This window comes from Cottoperca gobio, chromosome 1 (assembly GCF_900634415.1).
Source record: "Cottoperca gobio chromosome 1, fCotGob3.1, whole genome shotgun sequence".
In the NCBI taxonomy this organism is placed as follows: domain Eukaryota; kingdom Metazoa; phylum Chordata; class Actinopteri; order Perciformes; family Bovichtidae; genus Cottoperca; species Cottoperca gobio.
This window is the reverse complement of record NC_041355.1, coordinates 344,855-370,194: the sequence shown is the minus strand read 5'-3', so window position 1 is coordinate 370,194 and position 25,340 is coordinate 344,855. Positions and strand designations below refer to the sequence as shown.

Here is a 25,340-nt window from a genome sequence, read left to right as displayed (position 1 = left end):
CGACTGATAACGAAAACAATAAATACTTTGCAGAGCGTAACTTTCTCGGACTGAATTATAATGAACCGACCTGTCAGGACAGTACACTGGGGGTGTGCGACACCACCCTGAAGGAAGGAGCGGATTCATGTGTAACCCACCGTCCAGTTAATCAGTACGTAACTAATGATTGTGAAGGGGGGGGCCGGGCCTTCGTGTTTCTCAGGCCGTTATGATCAAGAACCTCTTAAATACCCCAAACGGGTCATTAAGTAAAAAAACAACCTACTGGTCATCGATAAACCAGGAATAAAAACTAATTCCCTAAAGGACCACCTTGCTGGTAAGTGATGGACGTCGGCCTGAGTGATGGAGGCCGAGGCGTTGGCAGGTCGTCATGGAAGGGAGGGGTCTACATGAGGAAGAGGAGGATGAGGAGGAGGGGGGGTCGTTTCCTTCTCGAGCATCTCATTCTATATCGTCCTCGCTCAGACTCTGTGCACTCACGATACGCTGCAGGAGCAGAAACAAACATGAAAGAGTTAAGGAGGATGAAGATGCAGAGTTTGGGGATACACTGTGTACTGTTAAAGGTATGATCAGTGGTACGTTAAGTACAGCTTCAAGGTTACTTGTATTAACCAGAGTATCCTTCTACTTCCGCTACATCTCAGAGCAAAATATTGACAGCTTCAGTTACTGGTCACAGTTTCCCCTCCCTGTCAGTGTGAAGCCTGTACTCCAGATGTGTGGAGTGTTTGTGATACACTGTGTGATGAAGTGTTCCTTTATGTGTTGAGAAGATTCTCCTCCTCCTCCAGATAAATAAAGTGTTTAAAAAGCCTCTTGGATCAGCTGTAATCATCGTCACAAAGCTGAAAACAGGCTGTTTTTGTGAGGAGCTCATGAAAAGTAGACTTTTTAGAGACACGTGGTTCTCACAGGACAGAGACGCTACAAACATATGATGATCTTATAGAATATGATGCATTGATGGAGATTACACTACCAACAGGATGTAAAGGAGGGAACATTAGAACAACCTTAAACATGTACAGCAGTAACACACAACACACACATTAATGCAGCAGGAATATTAATCCAGAAGCATCACATGTACTGAACCTCACAGGGAAAATCTCACTGCACGTACTTTAACTACATGTTAAAGGTTTTTAATGCAGGACTGTACTTGTGTTGAAGTCAGCTCTACTTCATCAGTAATATAACAAGTGTAAGTATCAGTTTGTACAAAAACTTAATTTTAGGTCCAGAAACCAAGAAAAGAATAAAGAGTCCACTAAACTCTCACCTCCAGCGTCTCGATCTTTGGTTTGGAATTTAATTTAATTTTCAATGTGAAACTTCTTGTCGCAACTTTCCTCTTCATTTTCCGTGAAGAGAGAAAGAATGGGAGGAAGCAGGAGGTCAGAGGGAAGGGCCTGAGCTGGAGGAAGAGGAAACAGAGACTCCACGCTTGAAAAGTAAAAATACATTTCTCATTTCAAATATGAATCATTTTTTATTCATGTTCGAAGTTTTTCACGATGAAAGCAACAGAAAATTACTTTTCAGTTTATATAAAAAAAAATGTAAAGACAGATAAAAACATATAAATAAGCAAAACATTAAATGTCTTCAGTTATAAAAAAACAGCATTATGACAAAAAAATACAATAATATCTAAAAAAACATTCTTTATCAAAACCCAGTAAAAATACATTCTGTACATTAAAAGATAAATTACACATGAAAAAAGAAAACAAAGTTGAGTGATCAACGTGCACTCTGAAGTCCTTTTAATAGTGACATAAAACAAAACATCAATATGTTTAGTTACCCGTAAACCTCTCGTGGTCTTCAAAGAATAAAGGTCGGCAGTGAAGCAGCTGCAAACACTTCAAAAAGAAGAAATGTCCAAAGTACAAAAGCTTTTAGTGAGATGGTGAAATACTAAAAACAGACAATGCTTGTACAGGTAGATCTGAGCCTCCAAGTTAAATCGTTTAGTGCTTTTGCATTTCCTTTTGGTTTAACATTGACCTAACCGCTTATTAATGTATATTATTTTATTAATATTTATTTATATATATATATATTTATTTGTATTATTACACTTGTGTATATACATATTATACTTATTATTATTGTATTGATATTTTTATTAATATTATATATATATATAAATATATATTATTGTGTTTATATTATTCTTATTAATATTATATATCTTATTGTGTTTGTATATATATATATATATATATATAGATATATATATATAGATCTGGGTTACAACCCACACGTAGCGGCACAAACCGCCTTCTTCAGGAGGGTTAAAAGCTTTTTAACTTTTTGCCAGAAGTTACCTTCTTCTTCTTCTTCTTCTTCTTCTTCTTCTTCTGCTTCTTTTTCTTCTTCTGCCTTCTTTTTCTTCTACTCTTTTTCTTCTTCTGCTTCTTCTCTTCTCTTTTCTTCTTCTTTTCTTCTTCTTCTTCTTCTTCTCTGATCTCTTCCGTGTTCAACGCGTCCCCGTTGTCTAAACCAGTTTCCCAGCAGGAAGGAGAAAGACGCTCCCAGTGCCAGACCCAGAACCAGGAAGAAGGTCATCAGCGAGCCGGCGGTCTCGCAGTCTTTACAGCGCCACCAACCTGACGGAGAGAACACCGTCACAAACATGTCCACACTCATTAACGTAGAGAGAAACTAACGCCCACTTATATATAATAATAATATTTTATTATTGGATTATAATTTTAACTTTAATGTTTTCACCAAGGAATCAATAAAGTTTCATCTTTACTATAATATCACATTATCTTTTGTATTATTATTCAAAGTTACCTGTGATGGAGTAAAACGATATTTCCTCTGATGTAGTGGAGTAAAGTAGAAAGTAGCAGGAAATGTAAAAATGTAATCTAAGTACAGTGGTGTCACTACTTACATGTCAACAGCACACACATCTGTTTACTCCACATATAACATATTATTAGTGTGCAGGACTTTAAATATTGCATTCTGTTTGATCTTATTCCTGCATGTTACTTGCACCATTATGTCTCTTGCACTACTTTGTTTCTTAAGTATGTTGCATTGTTGTTCTGAGTGTGTGTGACTCACTGTGGAGCGTAGGCCATGCAGAGGCTCGCCAGGTATCCGTTGCTGAAGGAGAAGAGGGCCATGATGGTGACGAAGGCGCCGTCGTGCCTGAAGACGGTGAGTCTGGAGTTCTGGACGTTACATATCATCAGCAGAGGGACGAAGACCAGACGAGACAACACGGCGACGGGAAACAGACGACTCTCCTTCGAAGGCTGCACAAACATCGACATTTAGGAGGCGGTCATGTGACCACGGAAACATTTAAGCAGCAGCAGTGGTGGTGGAAAGTGCATTTACAATTACAGTATTAAAGTATAAAGTATTACTTGAGTATTTCTATTTTATGACTTCTATGAAAACTGCAGAATAAAATAATAAAAATAAAAAACATGCAGTGAACTCTTTAATACAAAATATAACCAACAAATCAATTATGATCAATTATTATAGGTTATTTTAATAATAGGTTATTATATTATTAATAATAATAATAATAATAATAATATACATTATTCTGAAATAGTACTTTTACGTTTAAGTATATTTAGATGCTAATTCTTTTGTAATTTTACTTTAGTCACATTTTGAATGCAGGACTTTTACTTGTATTTCTACACTTGTAGTACTTTTACTTCTGAGTACTTCCTCCACCACTGAGCAGCAGCCTCACCCATTGGACGAGAGACGGGGCGCCGCGGCCGACCAGGTCCATGGTGTTGAAAACGATGAAGCAACAAACGCAGGTGAACACTTTGTCTGAAAGAGATGAGAGCAGGACTGAGCAGCTGGACGATATAAAACACTTCCAAAAACAAAAAGAGAATCGAGAACCTTTTACAATGAGGTTTTATTTACGTATAGGCAGGTGTGTGTGTGTGTGTGTGTGTGTGTGTGTGTGTAGGTGTGTGTGTGTGTGTGTGTGTGTGTGTGTTTATGTAGTTGAGGTATAGTATCTTAAAAATCTGTCTTTTATGTCTAAAAAAGAAAAATGTAAAAGGCGATAAAAGACATGGTTGGTGTCCCCAACATGAACGCAGAGAAGGATGTGACGTCTCACCCCAGGCGGGGATGTCCGTGTAGACGGTCTGAACCCGGACTGTGATCACAGGAAACACTGACAGGGTGACGGCAAACACACACGTCACACACGCAGCCATCAGCCAGATCTGCAGGACACGAACATTTCATATAAACTCATATTCTCAATGTTTGCAGTGAAATGCTAAAAGGCTCACGTGCAATAACTATGAGATTAAGGGTAAGGATTGGGGGGGGGGGGGACGGACATTTATTCATATATGGAATACAACATTAAAGTGCATATGTGTTGGTTATTTATGCAACAGGAGTCTTTACAGTCAGAAAGAAGCCCAGATGACCTGTGCTGTACCGAAGCAGGAGAAACAACTCCACCATTTTTAATTAATCCACCATAATCTAAAATGCTAAGACACCTCTGCTATGTCCACACCTGGACAAATATTTATTAAATATAATAAATCGGAGAAGTCGTTGACCTTTTTGAAAACATCCAGGACGGACGAGCGCTCCTGATTGTCGTCTTGCTCTCTGATGAACTTCCCGTTGGCCTCGTGGTCTTTAGCGTTGTTGTTTAAGCCTTTCTTGTCTTCTAAAAGGAAATAAATAAAGTTGTATCACATTGAATAATGTGAGCACCCGAACTGATTCAGATTCAGAAATGAATTTATGGAGAGCTGGTGAAAGCCGGTCCTGAACCTTTGACTTGTATCAGCTGTAAAATAAGAATAAGATAAGAACACACGTCACAGACATCGAACCGACCTGTGCTGCTGAGGAGTTCCTGCGTCGCCTCCACGCTGTCAGCGCTTCTCCTGTTCAGGTAAAAGTGAGCAAATTCCTGCAGAGGAGAGTCGACAGCGTCAGGATATCATACTGTGGGTTGTACAGAGACATATATATATATATATATATATATATATATATATATATATATATATGTGTGTGTGTAAAGTAATTAATGTAGTTCCTTTAATTATTCAGGCTGATATTCATCATTTTATTTGTAGCATTGGCAGAAGGGACAATTATATTAAAATTGTAATAAATAACAATAAAAGGAAGACTTTTAATTAACTAAAAATAAATCAAAGAATAATAACTGAGGGACAAGAGTTAAAAATGATCTTGTTGGCGAACACTGGCTCATTTAGCGAGACGTTGATCGATGTTCATTGTCCCTGAGAATTAATGAATAAATAAAATAATAAATAATATAAAGGAGTGAAAACGAGGTGAACAGCTGGAGTTACTAATACAGTTCAGGATCAGAGATGAATGTATTTAATATCCAGTGTGTGTGTGTGTGTGTGTGTGTGTGTGTGTGTGTGTCCTCACCAGGTGTGGCAGCAGCAGGTAACACAGCAGAGTCCCCAGAGTGGCCACACAGGGAGTGATGAAGTATCCCAACGCCGCCGAGCTTTGATCTGCGTTACCTGCCGAGCGAGAGACTTCAGCTTCATTTACAACCTCAGGGTTTTTATTTAAAACTCTTTCACGACACATTGTGCTATATTATATATTATATATTATATATTATTACAGTTTTGTTGGTATTGTGTTTTAGGTCATTTACAAACAGTAGTTTTATTTTTACACTGTAAAAGGTTTATATTTAATATCATCTGTCAGATCTAAACTGTTTTATAAAAGTTTTAAAGCTCAAACAATTCGTCAATAAATCGATTCGTCAATCTAAAAGATATTTAGATCATTAATCTTCGTTGTTTAAGAACAAAAGTCAAAGTTTCGCTGGTTGTTTCTCAAATGTGAGAATTAGTTTTGGGTATTGTGGCAGTGGGGTGGGGTTAGGGCGCCGGCTGCTGGGGAGAGACAGGAGTGTCCCAGCTGGAGGCCAGACAGCTGAACGGAATCAGGTAATCAGTCACATAATAAATGCACGGTGATGGCCTGGTTCTGTTCTCTTGCAGTAGGCTGGGTTCGAGATTAGACGGAGACGCTTCTGCAGCCACGACGCAGCGCAGCCTGGAGAGCAGCGGAGCAGAGCGACCGACAGGAGAGCGACCTGTCAGCTGTGCCTGTGTATAACCATACCTGTGTGAGAATAAAGCGTGTGTGTGACACTACACCTCCTCTCTGTCATAATTATCCCTGACTGTGGACAAGAGGGTCCACAGGTATTTTTTATTATCTGACACTTTATAGAGATTAATCGATTAATTGCCAAAATGATTGAAATAATAATTAGATGCTCTAAAAGGTTTTGTATTTATTTAGTATATACAACTTTATTATTCAAATGTGAGGACACAAGAAAATAAACAAAAGAAAAGGATAAAAGAACACCAATAAATAAACAATAATAATAACTTTTTACTATATATGTGTATGTGTATATATATATATATATATATATATATATATATATATATATATATATACACATATATATTTATATATACACATATATATTTATATATATATATAAATATACACATATATATATATATATATACACACATATATATATATATATACACATATATATTTATATATACACATATATATTTATATATATATATATATTTATATATACACATATATATTTATATATATAAATATACACATATATATATATATATACACACATATGAATATGTGTATATATGTGTGTATATTTATATATAGTAAAAGTTATTGTAACACCGATTGAGATCTCGAAACCTACAAAGTTGTTTCACTATTTATTGATTTTTAGAATTGAGTAAGACGTCTGCATGAAGTTTGTCTCCCTTGACAGTAGAAGTATATTTCTGGTGTTCATGTTAAGCATTAAATCTTATTATATATTGTATTATAGAAGCATTATATTATTACTGTCGGTTAGTTTAGTTGTTACTTACTTGAGATGGAGACGAGCATCGCGAGTGCAGCAAAGAGCCCGGCCAGACCCTGACCGCTCATGAACAGAGTGCTGTACCGCGGAGGAAACAGGCCGACCTCCCCGAACAGAGAGCTCTGCAGCACTGCACTGAACACTACACACACACACACACACACACACACACACACACACACACACACACACACACACACACACACACACACACACACACTGCTTAATTCCAAGATACTTTTCACATTATTCCAGTCAGATTACTATAATTTATGATCATATGCACAAGAATTAGAGAAGGCAGTGGACAAACAATGTTCATTAAATATGTATAAAAATAAAATCATGCAAGTAAAATTAGAACTCAAGACATAAAAGAAGTTATAATATAGGGATAAAATACAACATATATTAAATAAAATAAATAAAAGAACACTTATTTTCAGCATATTTAGGCAATAAAATAATAATTATTGATTCATTTGAATAAAGTTATTTTGTTAAAATATTGTTAAAGTATTAAATATTTCTCACAACAGCTGCATCATTAAACCGTGACGCATAAACTGTCCTGATGAACACATCGCTGTAGCTCTGATCCTTCAGGAATCACCTTCAGTAAACACAGTTCAGATATTTAAGTATTCATATATCTTTTTATATATGTCCTTCAACTTCAGATTAATCGAGTTAAAGTACAAACGTACTGTTTCAGATTTATATATTATAATTATTGATGCATTAATGTGTTCATCACTTTCATGCTGCAGCAGGTGAAAGAGGAGATAATGTGATTACTTCGAATACTTTTGGGAAGCTTAACATATAACAATATTTCATAATTAGTTTTTTAACTAATTATTTTAATTAGAAAGTAACTGAAGTAGAAAGAAGAGATGTAGTTGGTAACTGCTCTTAATTACCACCGAGCGGGATCATCAATCAATTAACTCATTAACAATTAATTAGGTCTTTACTTTAGTTTGTTTTCATTTGTCCAGTTGTCTTTCATCCCTTAAATGTGTGTGTGTGTGTGTGTGTGTGTGTGTGGACCTACTGTTGATGAACCAGATGGTTGCCATGGTGACGGAGAAGAAGGTGTCTGGCAGCATGTCGACCCGGACCAGCGCGGCAGTGAGGGAGAAGAGCAGGAGGATGGCGATGAAGCTGAGGGCCACGCGGAGACGCGGCGTCACTCTGCTGAGAGACGAGAGGGGAAATATTCAAATCCAGTTTATTCACGTCCACGAGTCCTCCGCACGTACACAACGCTGCCGTGTCGTTCACTTACCACTGATACAGGAACGAGTTGAGCAGCGTGAACAGCAGCAGGGGCAGCTGGGAAAGCAACGCCATCCAGCTGTCATAGTTGTAGTCTTCCGTTGTCACGCCCGACGTGCCGTTGGCGGTGACGTTTGCTGCTGTGAGGCGCTGGTTGAAATACTTTAAGAGGAACAAAGAAGAAGAAACATTCAACGTCTTTGTATTAAATAACATAAGAAGGTTCCATTAGAATCGATTCATCGTTAAAGTAAACAAACAAAGTGTCTCTCTTGTTTTCTTATTTACAGAAACAGTTGTTTAAATATTTGTTTTAAATCTTTATATTTGATAGTAATGTATTTTATATTTGCACTTTCTTCTTAAATAAATAAATATTATATATATTTTATCAGATAAAAACCTTTCTTAAAATAAATAAACCAACAACAGTTTGATTGTTATTGAGTGCAGAATAAAATAAACACAATAAAGGACAATAAATAAGTCTTTTGATCATGAAGAAGAAGAAGGTGTGGGAACCTGAGAGGCCGTCATGAAGAAGTTCCACGGCAGCAGAGTTCCCACCCCGAGGAAAAAGATGATGAAGCCTACAGCCCGGCCGCTGCGGAAACAAGAAAACACTTTCACGACCTGAACATAAGAAACAAAATCTTCAGAACAAAACATCAAACTCACCTGTCGGCAGGTGGACTCGTCTGTTTCTTCTCGTTCCACATCCTGTTGCTTCTGTCACGCTTCCGCACTAAAGTCAAGAGAAGCCTCAAAATAAGCAAACTCTAATTTTGCAGACTTACAGAGCTTTACAGTTTATTATTATTATTATTACTGATGTATAAGCAGTGCATCAGCTGATTTTAATTACTTAGAAATACAGACAGTTTAATCTGTAACAATGCATCGTATTGCAGTGTTAGTAAGTATTCAGATACTTTTACTTTAGTACAAGTAACAATACCACAACGTAAAACTAATTCATTGTACAAGTTCCTGTATTTATTTCTATTTTTCCTACAGAAGTATAGTTAGGAATTTATTCTTAAATTACCATAAAGTAAAATGACTCATTTTGCAGATTTTCAGAGTTTTATATTATTATTATTATTATTATTATTATTACTGATGTATAAGCAGTGTTTTAATCAGCTGATAATAATGTGTAACAAAGCATCATATTGTATTTTTTGTAATTATTTAATGACATTTCTCTGATAATGCTTCTGTACTTTGACTTTAGTAAACTTCTGAATGCAGACTTGTATTGGAGGACACACATCCACTCGCTGTGTGTGCAGTGTGTGTGTGTGTGTGTGTGTGTGTGTGGATGTTGTGACTCATCTGGTTCCATCATCGTCACATACGGTAAACCCCACCAGGCGTGTTGCCAGATTGGGCAGGTTTCCGCATACTTTTTAATAAACGTGGCGGGTAATATCGTTTGGGAGGGGTTGTGATAATTTGGGGATACTTTTCGTGCCATTTGGGGTCCAACGAAAAGTTCGGCTATGTTCCCATAAATCCCTCAACGACGGATGACCATCAAAAAACATTTTCATTTTATTTTTGCATTATTATTCTGTCATAACTCTGTGACAAAAGAAAGTTGTTATGATATCTCGAATATAAATAAAGATTGAATTAATTTAATCTAATATAAATGATGTTACTATACGACAGGATAGATTATTTTCCTACACACACACAAAATATACAAAAATAAAAACACAAATGAGGCTACTTATCTGGCAACACTACACGTGGACTAGTCTACTATATGTCCTGCATGCAAACATGATTTCTATAATATATTAGATCTTGTTTGTATAATATCAATATATTATTAATATTATAAATCAGCTGCTTTTATGAGCAAATTCTCTACAAATGTAAATGTAAATGTAGAAAAGCCACGTTTATCTCATGTGGCTGGTTAATGTGGATATTACATACTATGTGTTTGGTTATAGAAGCCGAAAGGTCTATCTAGTGTTTATTAATACTGTAAATAACTTTTAATTCACCGGAAACATGTATTTAACGCGCCTTCCTGTATTGATGGCGCCTTTATAGTCGCGTGGTGTAATAACACTTCATGTGATACACCATTCAGAAGCCCATTTGAAAATCGCCAGATTTAAGCAAAACTGGTACAAGGCAGTACAACTCACCTGAGCGTTGGAGCAGGTTTCTGGTTTCTCGCGGGTCTTACAGGTGGTCAAGGTCCTGTTTGAATGAATCCGTGCGCGGGATGTGTGCAGGCGCATTCATGTGAAGGACCTCCTGCTTCCGGGACTAAAACCTCATGTACTTTATTGCGATTTCACAACTTTAACACTAGATGGCTCAACACACTGCTATCTCTACTATAACCTCTGCAAATACAGGATCTCTGAGTAAAAAGCATTAACATGCATCTGTCAAAAGCATGAGCTGTTATCTATGTATGAGGAAGAAGATGATGAGGGACACTGTGTCACACCAAGTGTTGGCATGAAGGATGTGACCCATTTTCCAGGAGCTAAGACGTTTATAGTTTAACTTGCCAGGCTGGTTAGTCCTGCTCTGCATGTTTACATATATACAGTAGAATTTCTGCATTGTTGTATTTGTACTTTAACTCAAGTTAAATCGTGTTCCACCACTTATTAAAAACTGTGTTTTTAGCAGTTTAATAAAAGTAATTTGTGCACATCACCTTACTCTATCAATCACCTTTGAAATGCCCAGTTTTATTTTGAAATGCGTACCGGAAGTAGGTACAGTTTACGCTGAAGTGCGGTCAGTGCGGAGACGAAGCCAAACCTCACTGAGTTTTTGTTCAATTTAAAGAGTCCTCTGCCGATGAAAACTTGTCAAACTACCGGGAGACTTCCGACTAGCTAACACGTTTTTCTGCTCAAAAACAGTTAACACCGTCGGTAACCGGAGCGGACACACACGGGTGATGAAAATGATTTAGGACGACTGTAACTTTGGTAAGTTTGTTGTTTAAAAAGTTGTTTATCTTCATTTTTTATTAAAGTTAATAACTTTTAAATTATGCTAAACAACAAGCTAGTTAGCGTTAACTGACATTAAGCTAGCTACGTTTTTAGTCCTGAACTTTAACCGGCCAAAGTTCATTTACGTTAACTAGCTGTTGTAACTAATAACTTAAAATGACTAATTATTAATATTTTTACATGCTGTTTCAATCTAAGCATCCATAATTACAAGTTATAAATGGAAAATAACGTTTTTTTATTTTCAAAAGTTTTCAAAAAAATATATACAATAATGCTAATGTTATATATGTGTATAAAGTAACAAGTACTCAAGTAACGTTACTGTACTTAAGTACACATTTTCTATAATGCAACTGTATACTACATCTCATTGGTAAATATGCTTTTTACATTGTCTGACAGCTTTACTGCACAATGGGTACATTGACAGTACATTTAGCTGATAATACTTACATACTTACTGTAGTAAATGGTAGATGGACTGCATTTATAAAGCGATTTCCTAGACTTTTACAACCACTCAAAGTGCTTTTACAAGTAAAGTGTTTAATGCAGGACTTTTAGTCGTAGTGGAGCATTTCCACAATGTGGTATAAGTACTTTTACTTAAGTAAAGAATGTCCTATAATCTATAATGTGTGTGTATAAAGTGTGTCGTACTGAATTTACAATTTTAAGTTTTTACAGGGTGTTTGTAAATATTATTTAATGTCTATATACCTTTTAGCATCATGTATATATGTAGTATGTTGACCTAAGCAGGGCTAAAGCAGTGGTCGTGGTTGTCAGGCCGGTCCGTCCCGCTCCGTGTAGCCCAGCTGGCCTCTTTTGTTCCGGCCACACAAACTGATTAGCATGCACCATCCTACCAGAGCATCTGTCCCCACAGACGCTGCTATTGTTCCCCATTTAAAACTTGAAAGTTGGCCCTTTTTGTCCAACTGTCCACTCATATTAAAAGCTTATAGACACGTCAACCCCTTCTCCACACGCACATGTTGACCTAAACCCTGGAGAAAGTTTGGTCTGGCTGGATTAAAGCAGAGGGGGGAGCAGAAGTGATGGTCGCAGTTCAAGGAGTCAGCCATCTTTGACCTAGAGCTGGGCGATATGGTTGAAATCAGTATCACAATATGAATACATTGTTTCCTGCAGATCTTCTGTAAAGACCACCCTTCTTCAGCTAACTATTATGAAATGTAACATTAATTATATATATTAATTATAATTAAATATATCACGATATGGCAAAAATCGCTTGAAATAATCAAACCGAGTTTTATTGTTATGCATTGTGTGACACCAGATCATTATACCAAAAATACTCTTATGATAAATCATATTATATATTAACACAATATGATTTCACTGGATGATAATATTGAACTATCGCCAAACTGTATTAAGACCATTACTGACAAAACTTTGTATTATTAAGTTCTTTAAGTATGACAATGTACTTTAACCTTTGTTTGGCTCTTTTACAATATATCATATGACCTATCAGGGTTGTAAAGTAGCACCAGCCAGCAGCCAAATGCTGGTAATAAAAGAAGGCGGCTGCTCGATTGGCTTCACCAACCAGCCAAAAAACATTGCTCATCTATCGAGGGGCTTGTAGGTTTTGGAATCCACCAGCCACAGTAGCAGATGGACAACCCTGAACCTAATGTTTTAAATGTAAAATAAATAAATAAACTTCATTATATTGATTTTAATATGATATTGATCTTTGGTTTTACATCTGTTGTGCTTCATTTCAAAGATTGATGATTTTAGATAATCTGTTTAGATGTGTCCTAATTTAGATTTAAACAGTTAAACTGTTTACATGGAGCAGTAATGGGACCAGACTCGTGCCCTAATCTGCTCTTAATTGAATCATTAGTGCGCACTGATGGTATTGTCCCTCCAACCAACACACACATCCACCCTCCGCCTGTCATGGAGACAGTTTGACGGGCTGCTCAGTGACACTTCACAGCCACAGCCTTTATCTCGGTCTGTTGTCATAGAGACCGGGGTTAGTTGTGTGTGTGGGCCGGGGCCGGTGTGAAAACACACCCGGCTGGTGAAGCGCTCCTTCAGTGCGCGTCTGGTCTGTGTTTGGTAGGTTGGAGGAGTCAGTCAGCAAACACTGTTATTTAACAAAGAGTTTGATTTACTGGTTTATAAACCACTACGTTATTGGCAGGTTTTATGTTAACACATTAAAGGGACAGTTCATTCTCCTCTTACTTGTTCTATTATTAATCTAATCTTAATCTTTGTGTGAGTTGCTGAAGGCTCTCCTGAGTTCACCTGAGCTAGCCAACGTTACAGCTCAGACGCCATTAATGTTTACACCTGGCGCTGTCACAAGCCTCTCGTGCTTCCTAGTGATACGGTTGGCGGTGTAGTCGGGGTTGCCAGGTCTGAAAGTCAGAACTTAAATATTTGCCCCTGCCAAACCATATACACTTCGGACAAAACATTCAACCTGTGGCAACCCTTAAAGAAATAGCCCAATAGGACCTAACAACGCTGGGTGTAGTTCGGCCGAGATAAAATAGTTCCTACATGAAACTGCTCACAACAAGGTCTGTGGATTATCTCGAGTAACCAGGTCGTGATATCTGGAAAGAGACGTTGCCGTTAAGTTTATCAAACGTCTTTTTTTGGGGCTTTGAGTGTCATTCAGTTCTTACATTCGAGATAAGGAAAACATCTCCACAGCAGATACCGCCAAGACTCGGCAACTCACACCAAAACACTCACAAAGAAAAATATGTATGTTTGATTTTGGGTTAGGACTGAGATCCGTAGTGTTTACAGTCCAATGAATGATTTACAATATACTGTGTTGACACAGCCTCATAATCAGGGTGCATTCTGGGAGCTTTTTCACTCACGATGGAAAACATATTGTTGTTTCTGTCCGCTGACCTAAAACAACCTGTTCAGCTGTGATGATTAATACTCTTATAAAAGACAACGCTTTGTGTTTCTCGTGTTCTGAGCTGCTGATGGAGTACCAGAGTAAAAGCATCTCAGTAATCTGGAAGGTGTTGGGAATCGACATTAGTTATTTAGTTTGGTAAACTATCCCGTTGTTTGTTAGAAGCTCTGTTTTAAAACACATGCGAAGTCTGGATCAGTAATCTGTAGAAGTAAATATTGCTTTATTGTTAAGCCACTGCTTTTGTCAGGATCCTGGGGGAACTCAGTAGTCAGGCTCATGGCAGGTTTTTATTGTGTGAAGTTAACCTGCTTCGGAGCGGGTTAGCCGTGCAGCGTAGGTTATGTCACGTGTTGATCTACCCCGCTTGAAAGTGAGCCAGAGAACCTGAGATAAGCCCAAAGACACAGAGATGTTTAACCCACTTATGTCCCCTCGTGGTTCAGGCTTCAGGCGATGATAGTGAGACCTGTTTACCTGTTTGCTTCATCTCTTAATAAATCATTTACAAGTTTAAATTCAGCACCACTCTGCATCTGTCAGCTGCCACAGAGTCCTCACACTAATTATCACTTTATTTCGAGGGGACTGATTGTTCTTTCACGTTCACAGCTGATTTCTGTCATTTCTCTCTGTTGCATTGACTCTTCTGATTAATTGGGGGAAACTCTAATATGTTGACGTATATTATTTCTACCACTAATATATATATTTTATATACCGTATGTTATTTTTTCTACTTCTGCACTATTTTATGTCTTAGTTTCTTTTTTTAAATAAATAATCATATAAAACTCAGGTTATTAGTTACACTTACACTCTGCAAATATTATTTCTACCACAAATATGTATTGTATTTTACATTTTATATATAAATATAATATATAGAAATATAGAAATATATTTTATATTTGATATAAATATATATTATATTTGATATAAATATATATTATATTTGATATAAATATATATTATATTCTATATAAATAGATATTATATTTTATATAAATATATATTATATTCTATATAAATTATTTATTATTATATTTTATCCCTATATTATAACTTGTGCACTATTTTATACTTTTTTAATTACGTGTTCTTTTTAAATACATATTTAACCAGCCAGATTTTCATTCCAACGATCGCTTCTCTGTATTTGTTGTGCAAATGATAATAAATAAATAACTTAAATGCTGGGAAACAAGATTTACTCGTTGCCATGAATTGCTGATGCTTCACTCAACCTGTAGTCTTGACTACAGTTTGTCAGCATCACCTCGGCTCCACGCAGCTTTGTGTTGATGATAAGAAACCATAAGATCTGAGTCACAAGCGAGGGGTAAAAATCAGCTTTGATCCGCGGCGTGAGCCGGGCGACGGGTGATTCACCTCGATGTTGGACTAGCGGGGGACGCTACGTCTCCGTCACGAGAGGGAAGAGACAAGAGAGCGGTTGTTGTGGAGGAGTGAAGTCGTCCTCTTTATCTGGTGTCCAGTTACAGGCGGTCAATGGGTCTCTGTCCTCCTGCAGTTCACTGCCTGTATTCATGGCCACTGAAATAAGCTCTGGTCACGATGGAGGGGCGAGGATCCCTTTTCATCTTACGCGGATCTATAAATGTCTTTCACCCGCTGAACACGACAGATTTCCAACAGGGCCGCAGGGTTTCCCCCCAGGAAATGGGTTAGAGGAGGTGGGAAGCGTCAGTCGACAATACACAGAACTACAAGTTAGTTTCGAGGTCGGCCACAGTTTGTATAGAGCGTGGTGCAGGGATGAAGAAGTTAGCACTGGTTCCCTCCGCACACGGGATTCTTCCAGTGGATATTCTATAAGTGGCAAACACACTTTGATGATACTTACACGTTTTGTTCAGCAGGATAATCTCAACGTTTGAACTTTTATGATTCTTTGACGCGTAAATTCAATCGGCAGAAGTAAAAAGCGTTTGGCTGCTTTACGTCACCAGAAGGTTTAAGAGATATATATAGAAGCTTCAGAAACAGGGTGTGTGGTATTTACCGACGTAGAATCTGGATATGACACAAGGTGTAGAGGGGGTCTCTGTGTGTCATTTAACATCTCTCACCACTGAAGGTCATCGGAGGGGAAATGTCTCTAACGCAGAACTCTTTGTAAAGTGAGTCCTTTAAGGTCAGATGTGTCTGATAGTTAACAGCGGTGTTTCTCAGCACATGCTTATCTTCTTCACCATCTCTTCATCGTTCCACAGTTCAACCTAATTCTTGATGCTGTTTTTGTTTCCTGTCTTTTGGCTTCTGTGATCTCAAATGTCTGTTCGCAGAGGAACCCTGCTGTGACACCGCTTCAGAGAGACTTGTAGCCGGTTGTAATTAACCGTATTTATCACATTAACATATTATAAATGTGTCAAACATTCAGCGAAACCCACCTCACTCTCTCCGTTTAGTTAAATATATCAGCTAAACATGGAGACAATCCACTTCATTTTCATTTCAGTGGGTAAATTATGTTTTCCAGCTGTTTTTCAATGACAGATAATATATTCTGGATATGTGTTAGTGTGATCCACACCTCTCTTCTCTCAGAATTAATTGATTAAGCCGTGCTGGAAAAAGTACTAAAGTATTAACAGCAAAATGTACTTAAAGTATCAAAAGTAAAAGTACTCATTGTGCAAAATGTCTCTTTTAAAAGCATTGTATTATTATTATTATAGAATATTAAATTATTCTGTTTTTATCACTAACAAATACATAAAATGTTGTAATTCTTCAACGTGGAGCACATTGTGGATACTACTGAGAAGATAAGTAGTGTGTATATATATATATATATATATATATATATATATATATATATATATATATATATATATCATACATTATGTGTCAGATAAATGTAATGCTCCACTGGAACTAAGAAACATTTGTAGTGAAGATGTCTGTGGCAGGAGACACACAAAGAAACAAGATGGAAGCTGCTGATTAAAGCAAACAGATGTTCACACAGAAGAACGGTAGGTTGTTTTGGCTTTGTGCAGAATCAGACTAAAGGGTTTTATATAGCCTGTGTCATATTTTCAATATGTTCTTCACGAAAGCTTAGAAGAAATCTACTAAGTGGACTTTAAACTACCGTTCCCAACGTCAAGAATTCATTTGAACGCACAAAGAAATCCCTAAATCTCGTTGGTAGTCCTCGTGAGTTCATTTGGGTTTATCAAACCAAATGTTTTTACATGCGAAGCATCTTCTGCTCTAAGTTTCTTTTCCTCTTGAGTTGTAACTTCCTTTGGTTTTTTCTTTATCGGTGGTTTTGCATAGATAACACAAACTGAAGCGTGACTAAATATAAAGATGCCTGTCTTCAAAACTTTAAGGGAACACGGGGTCAGTGTCTTAAAGGAAAGGCACCGATCTAAATGTGATGTCTACCTGTTCGGTGCTTCTTCAACACAACATCATTTCTGTCAAATGTTGTATTTGTACTATGTTGTTTATCCTGTACACACGACATCTATTGCACGTCTGTCCGTCCTGGGAGAGGGATCCCTCCTCAGTCTCTCCCTGAGGTTTCTTCCATTTTTCCCCCTTTAATTATGGGGTTTCTTTTAGGAAGTTTTTCCTTGTGCGATGCGAGGGTCTAAGGACAGAGGGTCTAAGGACAGAGGGTCTGAGGACAGAGGGTCTGAGGACAGAGGGTCTAAGGACAGAGGGTCTGAGGACAGAGGGTCTAAGGACAGAGGGTCTAAGGACAGAGGGTCTGAGGACAGAGGGTCTGAGGACAGAGGGTCTAAGGACAGAGGGTCTGAGGACAGAGGGTCTGAGGACAGAGGGTCTGAGGACAGAGGGTCTAAGGACAGAGGGTCTGAGGACAGAGGGTGTAAGGACAGAGGGTCTAAGGACAGAGGGTCTGAGGACAGAGGGTCTGAGGACAGAGGGTCTAAGGACAGAGGGTGTAAGGACAGAGGGTCTGAGGACAGAGGGTCTGAGGACAGAGGGTCTAAGGACAGAGGGTCTAAGGACAGAGGGTCTAAGGACAGAGGGTCTGAGGACAGAGGGTCTAAGGACAGAGGGTCTAAAGACAGAGGGTGTAAGGACAGAGGGTGTAAGGACAGAGGGTCTAAGGACAGAGGGTCTGAGGACAGAGGGTGTAAGGACAGAGGGTCTGAGGACAGAGGGTCTGAGGACAGAGGGTCTAAGGACAGAGGGTGTAAGGACAGAGGGTCTGAGGACAGAGGGTCTGAGGACAGAGGATCTGAGGACAGAGGGTCTAAGGACAGAGGGTCTAAGGGCAGAGGGTCTGAGGACAGAGGGTGTAAGGACAGAGGGTCTAAAGACAGAGGGTCTGAGGACAGAGGGTCTGAGGACAGAGGGTCTGAGGACAGAGGGTCTGAGGACAGAGGGTCTAAGGACAGAGGGTGTCATATCCTGTACAGTCTGTAAACACTGAGACAAATGTATAATTAGTGATGTTGGGCTGTATAAATACATGTGATTTGATTTGTATTCTGAACCTCTAACAAGAAACTCGTTGGCGACAGCAGAATATAACATAACGATTCATCTGTGTGGTTTAATGAGTCTTTGCAGCCGCTTGTGAAGCTCGTGGGTCTCTGGTGACGTCTCCTCTTCGGCCTTTTGACATCAGAGTTGTGCTTCTGAACGACACTCGGCTTGTTTTATTTCAGGGTACAAAGGGTTATAACATCAGTCCCAGTGCGCTGCTCAGTGAGTCACCCCGTGACGGACGCACACCTCACAACCCCACTCACTGTACTGGAGTGAATTCGTACATTGTCTGCCACTGTTGCCGCACAAAGACAGTGTGGGTGTATTGTAGTGAGGAATCAATGGTGTTGTGTTCAAGCCTTTTGTGTGTGTTTGCATGAATGTCTGACGAAGGTTTTTAAATTTTAAATGAAATATTCAAATGACGCTTTCTCCGGGAAAATGCAACTTTATGTTAAAAAGTTCTTCTGATTGTGTCTGCAGGTGGTGTGTGTGTGTGTGTGTGTGTGTGTGTACCGGCACGGATGGAGACGCTCTGAGGGTGACAGTGGGAAAGTCCTCCCCCCCCTCCCCCCCCCGCCTGAAGGCCGCACAGATGTTTTCGCTCGGTCAGGAGAACATCTCCACCTCCCCTGCTTCCACCAAAGGACCAGTGAAATATGGAGAGCTCATTGTGCTGGGGTAAGAAGGTCCCTGAGGAGCTTTCACAGCTTTGGTCAGAACTTCTAAATCATCAACAAGGAGCTCTACGTGTGCGCTTTACATTACTGCTGATTTCACTTTCTAAAGAATCTTTTCTGGCTTGCTTCACGTAGTAATCCACCACAGCCTGCTTTATTTGTTTATCAGGAAACCTTCATTCAGTCGGAGCTGAAACTCATCTCCGTGGTGCTTTCAGGGACACGTTGAGACGATCACTATGAGACAGAATAGAATAATCTTTGGATTAGACATTTGTCTTTCACCAAACACAAGAAACAACGACGTAACAAGCAGTTAGTAAAACAAACACGTAAACAAGGCTCTCTTACTTATAACTTATTATTATTATAACACTTTGTTAAGTTAAGATCGTTGATTGCACTCGGGCTGCAACTGTTTACACTCAGCCTCAGAATAAATAAAGTCTTCTCTTATGGACATGTTTATGTACCGCATGAAATCGTTCAGGAGCGGCAGAACTGCCTCTTCCACTTTAACGTGTCGAGAAACTTCACCACAGCAAAGAATGCAGCTGACTTCCTGACTGAAGGCTTTTCACTGCGGGCACAAGAGAGCGCCTGTGGTTCAGGGAGGTGGAGAGACGTCAGGAGAGCTGTGGCTGTTGTGGTTTCAGACCTTTTGTTTGCCTTTCGTATCATAGTGTCCACATGTGGAACCAAACAGTCTGCGAGAGTCAGTAACCGGCAATTACGCTGGTCGTAGGGTTTCATTTTAAAGAGCCATTTAGTTTGTTATAGTCGCTCTGTGTCTTGCAGTGGAGCCACCGTGGAGTTGGGGTGGTCTGAGTTTGTCTAACAAAAAGGAGGTGGCCGTCGCTTTATCTGAAAAGCAGGAAGTTTGCATTATCCCGTGAAAGAATGGCTCTACTTTTAACTGAACTCAAATGTTTACTTGACCTGCGGCTGGCAGCAGTCTGGCTCTGAAGATAACCTCCGGCCACACTTTTAATTAAAGGTCCCACAACATCTCGCTTTCTTCATTTCATACATGAAGCTCAGGATCAAAAGACATCTGCAAAGAAATGATGTGTTCAGTTGTAAGTTGTTTTTAACAAGCGAATATTAAACCACATTACAGCGTCCTGCTTTGTGTTTTAAGGTGGACTGAAACGGAAGCTGCTCTTTAGCTTTCTCTGCCCCACGAAGCTTCCTGTCTCCACTGAAAGGAAGTGTTTAGTTCAGCCGAGCAAACAAACCCAAATACACCTTCCAACAGATTAACAACATGTTTTCATGTTGCATTGTTTATATCACACACACAGTTTAGAAATAGAAATGTGAGGAGACGTCTCGGGTGCTTTACTTGGACTTGTTGATTATTGCATTAGAGAGATTAACACACTAACGTGCGCTTTATTCACCGATCACGTGCACATGCAAGGAATTTAACTCCATTTGTGTTCATTGCTCTTAATCTAACTACATGGACATATATAGAACTTAATATAAGACAACATAATAAACAGAATTAAAGGACAACAAAGGGGGAAAGATAATATTAGGAACAAGTATGTGGAAAAATAGGTTTATTTAATAAAATATATAAAAGCACCAACAACATAAATAAATGTCTTTATAGAAGTCAAGTGTTTCAGTTGTAAACCATATAAATAATGCAAATAAATAATGAATGAATGGGTGGATATGTACAATATATATATATATATATATATATATATATATATATATATATATATATAAAAGTGATAAATGTTAATAAACGGTGTGCATTTTAACTGTACAAAGATCTATAATGGAATATATAACATTCTTTTTAAATGTTATAACGTTTTTTTGTTTTAAATAATTAAAATAATAATTATGATATTAATAATGAAAAATAATAATAAATAATAATATAATAAATAATAGATTTAACAAAAGGAAAGAGAAAAAAGAAAAACAATGAAACTAAATATTAAAATACATACCAAAGGCACTTAGGTATTAAAAAGCATTTATTATTTCTGCACATTTACATTCAGTGAAGCACATAATGACTTCTCCAGGACGCCGAACACAAAGTTCAGGACTTGGACTTGTGGTTTTGAGGATTTCATAGCCAAGACTTGAGACTTACTTTGCAAAACAATGACTTTATCCCACCTCTGGCAGTTAGTGTGTATCGTTAGGGATCCGCACAACTCATCTTAAACTCAGTTTAATGTGTCGAGAAACTTCACCACTGCAAAGAATGCAGCTGACGTCCTGACGGAAGGCTTTTCACTGGGGACACGAGAGCGCCTGTGGTTCTGGAGGTTTCAGACCTTTTGTTTGCTTCTGTATTACTGTATCCAGAACTGAAGTGAAGCTGTCTGGGTCCGCAGACTGTCACTTTGTCTCATCACTGAACAATGAACGTTGTTATTTCTGGTACATTTCTATGATCACAATATGTACATTTTCATTTCAAGAGTCAAGTTTCAAGATGTTTATTGTCCAGTTACACAAATACAATCATGTACAATTATTTTAACAATAAATAATAAATATATAAGACACGTAAAATATAATACAATTAAATATAAGTGTAAAATATTAGAGATATAGACATTAATTAAGGAAAACGTTAAGAATTAATGCGATAATGCACATATTGCACGGCGGTTGGATTGAACTTTGAGTGTGTGTGTGTGTGTGTGTGTGTGTGTGTGTGTCATTTATTAAGTAGTCTTACGGCTTGTTTGCCTCTTTAGCTTTTTAGGGCGTTATAAATCTTAATAATACTTGATTAAAATCAATGCAGCAGTTTTGTAGAACGGCTGTGTGGATCTTCTGTGAATGTTTTAAGACAGTTCCCATCTTGTGTCCAGGTGTAACGGCACGCTGCCCAACGGTGACAAGGGAAGGCGGAAAAGTCGCTTCGCTCTGTGTCGCAGGAACAAGTCCAACGGTGTGAAACCCAGCACTGTCCACTCATCCTGCACGCCTCTGGCTGCCAAGGTGAGAGCCCAACACACGAGTAACAGCGAGCATCAGGCCCGATGACGAGCAGTACAGGAGCGAAACCTTTAGATGTTCTGTAAGCTACACAAAAGATCCTGAGCTCTGGCTCAGGAATATTAAACGGGGTTTAATGAACTAACGAGGCACGGAAACACTGAGCTACAGATTAATAAGAAGAAAGCAGCAGGTTAAAGAAACTGGAAGCTGAACATCAACATGTGTGCAGATTCACACAGGAACTACTTCCTGTTTCAGTGTCAGGATCACAGTAAAGCTTCTAACAAGCTGGAACTAACAGGCAACGTGTTGCTTTATCAACATGTTCTTCAACCTTCACAATAAAAGGTTAGTCTAGTGTCAGCACTGCTGGAGCTGCATCAGGGAGCATCAGCTGAAGTCTGGACGGACACGTCACAGTTTAAGTTGTGGTAAATCTGGATGGAGTCTTTGTGTTCCAGACTTACTGCATCATTATTAAAGTCTGCCATCAGTTGTCTGAAACACATCGTAACAGAGCGTCTCGTGTGTGTTTGTGAAGGCTGTGAGCAACAAGGAGCAGCACAGCATCTCTTACACTCTGTCCCGGGCACAGACGGTGGTGGTGGAGTACATGCAGGACAGCAACACAGACATGTTCCAGGTCTGTAGCGTCTCCTCTCTGTGTCAGAGTAACTAAGTATATTTACTTAAGTACAATTGAGGTACTTGTACATGACCTGAATATATTTTCTGCTGCTTCATACTTCTACACCACAGCTCAGAATATTGACCGTGTGTGAAGTATCTCTAAATCACTACACCATTAAAATACTCGTATTCATTAATAAATATTCTATAATTATACCACTTTTCTACGCTCTGGTGTTCCGACTCTCTGCAGATTGGTCGTTCTACAGAGACTCCTATTGACTTTGTGGTGACCGACACGCTGCCCGGTGGTCAGAGCCATGTTGACGGCCAGACGGTTCAGAGCACCATCTCCCGCTTCGCCTGCCGCATCATCTGCCAGAGGAACCCTCCTTACGCTGCACGGATCTACGCCGCAGGCTTCGACTCCTCCAAGAACATCTTCCTCGGGGTACGCTGTGGTAACTGCTGCAGGTGCACGAGACTGAGATTCATTACCTGTGGAATAAGAAGTTCATTTGACCTCTTCTCAGGAGAAAGCAGCCAAGTGGAGGATGCAGGACGGTCAGATGGACGGACTGACCACCAACGGCGTTCTGGTGATGCACCCGCGCCACGGCTTCAGTCAGGGCTCCAAACCTGGTCTGTGGAGGGAAATGTCCGTCTGCGGCAACGTCTTCACGCTGCGGGAAACCAGATCGTCTCAGCAGAGGGGCAAGATGGTGGGTGATCCCCGGCTCTGCACGGGCGCTGTGCTTTGTGTTTTTAATGTAAACAAATGACTCACTGTTGGAACACTCACGTCATCGCTACGTTTCTTTGAACATTGTTGCCACCATCTGTCGATCTGTGTACTCTGATTCACGGGACGTACCCGCTCATTAGTGCTTTCCTACCAGCGTCTATAACTCACAACAAGAACAACAGGTTCATCAAGCGAGGAGGCATTTAGTGTCGTGCACTTTGTACCTTTTATGTTTCTTAAGATTCCTTCCCTCATTTTATGAATGCTTATGTATTTATAGTTTTTATGTCCCAATGTTATATCTTTATCTTCGTATGTAATATATTACTGTGTCTTTGGCTGGAGTCTTTCAGTTGATGCGTCTGTGAGGAGCAGTATTACCCAGGAGGCATTTCTCCTTCGGGACAATAAATCTTATCTCATCAAACTTCAACACGATGTGTTGTCATGTTGTCAAATCTTCTGCTTCAGATGGACCCTGAGTCTAACGAGCTGATGGACGGGTCTCTGGTCGACCTGTGCGGTGCCACCCTGCTGTGGCGGACGGCCGAGGGCCTGGCACACACGCCGACCGTCAAACACCTGGAGGCGCTCCGGCAGGAGCTGAACGCCGGGCGGCCGCAGTGTCCTGTGGGCCTCAACACGCTGGCCTTCCCCAGCCTTCGCCGCAAAGACGTCCTGGACGAGAAGCAGCCTTGGGCGTACCTGCGCTGCGGCCACGTGCACGGCTACCACGGCTGGGGGGGGCGCCGCAACCCCGAGGTGGAGGCGGAGTGTCAGGAGAGAGAGTGCCCCATGTGCCGGACGCGGGGCCCCTACAAGCCGCTGTGGCTGGGCTGCGAGGCGGGCTTCTACGTGGACGCGGAGCCCCCCACCCACACCTTCGTCCCCTGCGGTCACGTCTGCTCGGAGAAGACGACTGCGTACTGGAGTCAGATCCCGCTGCCGCACGGCACGCACACCTTCCACGCCGCCTGCCCGTTCTGCATCCAGCCGCTGAGTGGAGAGTCCGGCTTCATCAGACTCATCTTCCAGAGCCCGCTGGACTAGAAACTAGAGACTTCTTATCTCACAGAACCATGAGTTCTTTTTAGAACTTAATTTTTATAACTTAATTTAACTTAATTACCGGGTTGTTTCCTTTCGTTGAACATCATTCATGATTCAGTGTCTTCCTCTAAAGTGGTGAACCTTCTTCCCTGGACTAAACTGTGATGATGTTTGATTTGTCTTTTTATTTATTCCTTTGCCTCTTCAGTAATGTGTTTTGTAAATGTAATGCAGAACTAAGCCTTAATGTCTCACACTGCATTAAAGAGATATTAACACTAAGACATGATCACAGTTTTGTTTCGGCTCTTTCTTTGGGAAACACTGAATTTTTAAGCAGTAAAATGTTAAAAACAATATTGTGGCACAAACTCGAACTTTTCGTGATCCACAACATTTTTCTGTTTGTGATCTTTTTCTCTGAAATCCCGTGACCTTCCTCTGTAACGCTGTTTCCCTTTTTGAACACAGATTAACTGTATTTTATGATTCTAATACGAGCTTTGTATCACAACATAACAAAATATATTTCTTGGGAACCTTTTTAAGC

At 39.4% G+C, this 25,340-nt stretch overlaps 2 protein-coding genes across 3 annotated transcripts; one reads left to right on the top strand and one right to left on the bottom strand.

Moving 5' to 3' along the window:
• Nucleotides 1–2,807: 2,807 nt before the first annotated feature.
• LOC115010618 (equilibrative nucleoside transporter 2-like) lies at nucleotides 2,808–10,569 on the bottom strand. 2 transcript variants are annotated; one of them, XM_029435297.1, is made up of 12 exons: nucleotides 10,426–10,569; nucleotides 8,936–9,002; nucleotides 8,780–8,861; nucleotides 8,268–8,419; nucleotides 8,034–8,176; nucleotides 6,984–7,118; nucleotides 5,458–5,555; nucleotides 4,885–4,960; nucleotides 4,599–4,708; nucleotides 4,139–4,247; nucleotides 3,752–3,837; nucleotides 2,808–3,293 (listed from the first exon to the last, which is right to left on the bottom strand). In XM_029435297.1, the coding sequence occupies exons 2-12, from the start codon at nucleotides 8,974–8,976 to the stop codon at nucleotides 3,096–3,098; spliced, it is 1,230 nt and encodes a 409-aa protein (XP_029291157.1). In that variant the 5' UTR covers nucleotides 8,977–9,002; nucleotides 10,426–10,569; the 3' UTR covers nucleotides 2,808–3,095. The 2 variants fall into 2 exon arrangements, with proteins under 2 accessions (XP_029291157.1, XP_029291149.1); XM_029435289.1 differs by having other exon boundaries at nucleotides 4,599–4,711; nucleotides 10,426–10,567.
• Nucleotides 10,570–11,051: 482 nt separating this feature from the next.
• On the top strand, nucleotides 11,052–25,333 carry LOC115013049 (E3 ubiquitin-protein ligase pellino homolog 1-like). The gene is made up of 7 exons (XM_029439015.1): nucleotides 11,052–11,232; nucleotides 19,184–19,381; nucleotides 22,236–22,365; nucleotides 22,907–23,008; nucleotides 23,249–23,446; nucleotides 23,529–23,717; nucleotides 24,212–25,333. The coding sequence occupies exons 2-7, from the start codon at nucleotides 19,296–19,298 to the stop codon at nucleotides 24,788–24,790; spliced, it is 1,284 nt and encodes a 427-aa protein (XP_029294875.1). The 5' UTR covers nucleotides 11,052–11,232; nucleotides 19,184–19,295; the 3' UTR covers nucleotides 24,791–25,333.
• The last annotated feature ends 7 nt before the right edge of the window (nucleotides 25,334–25,340 follow it).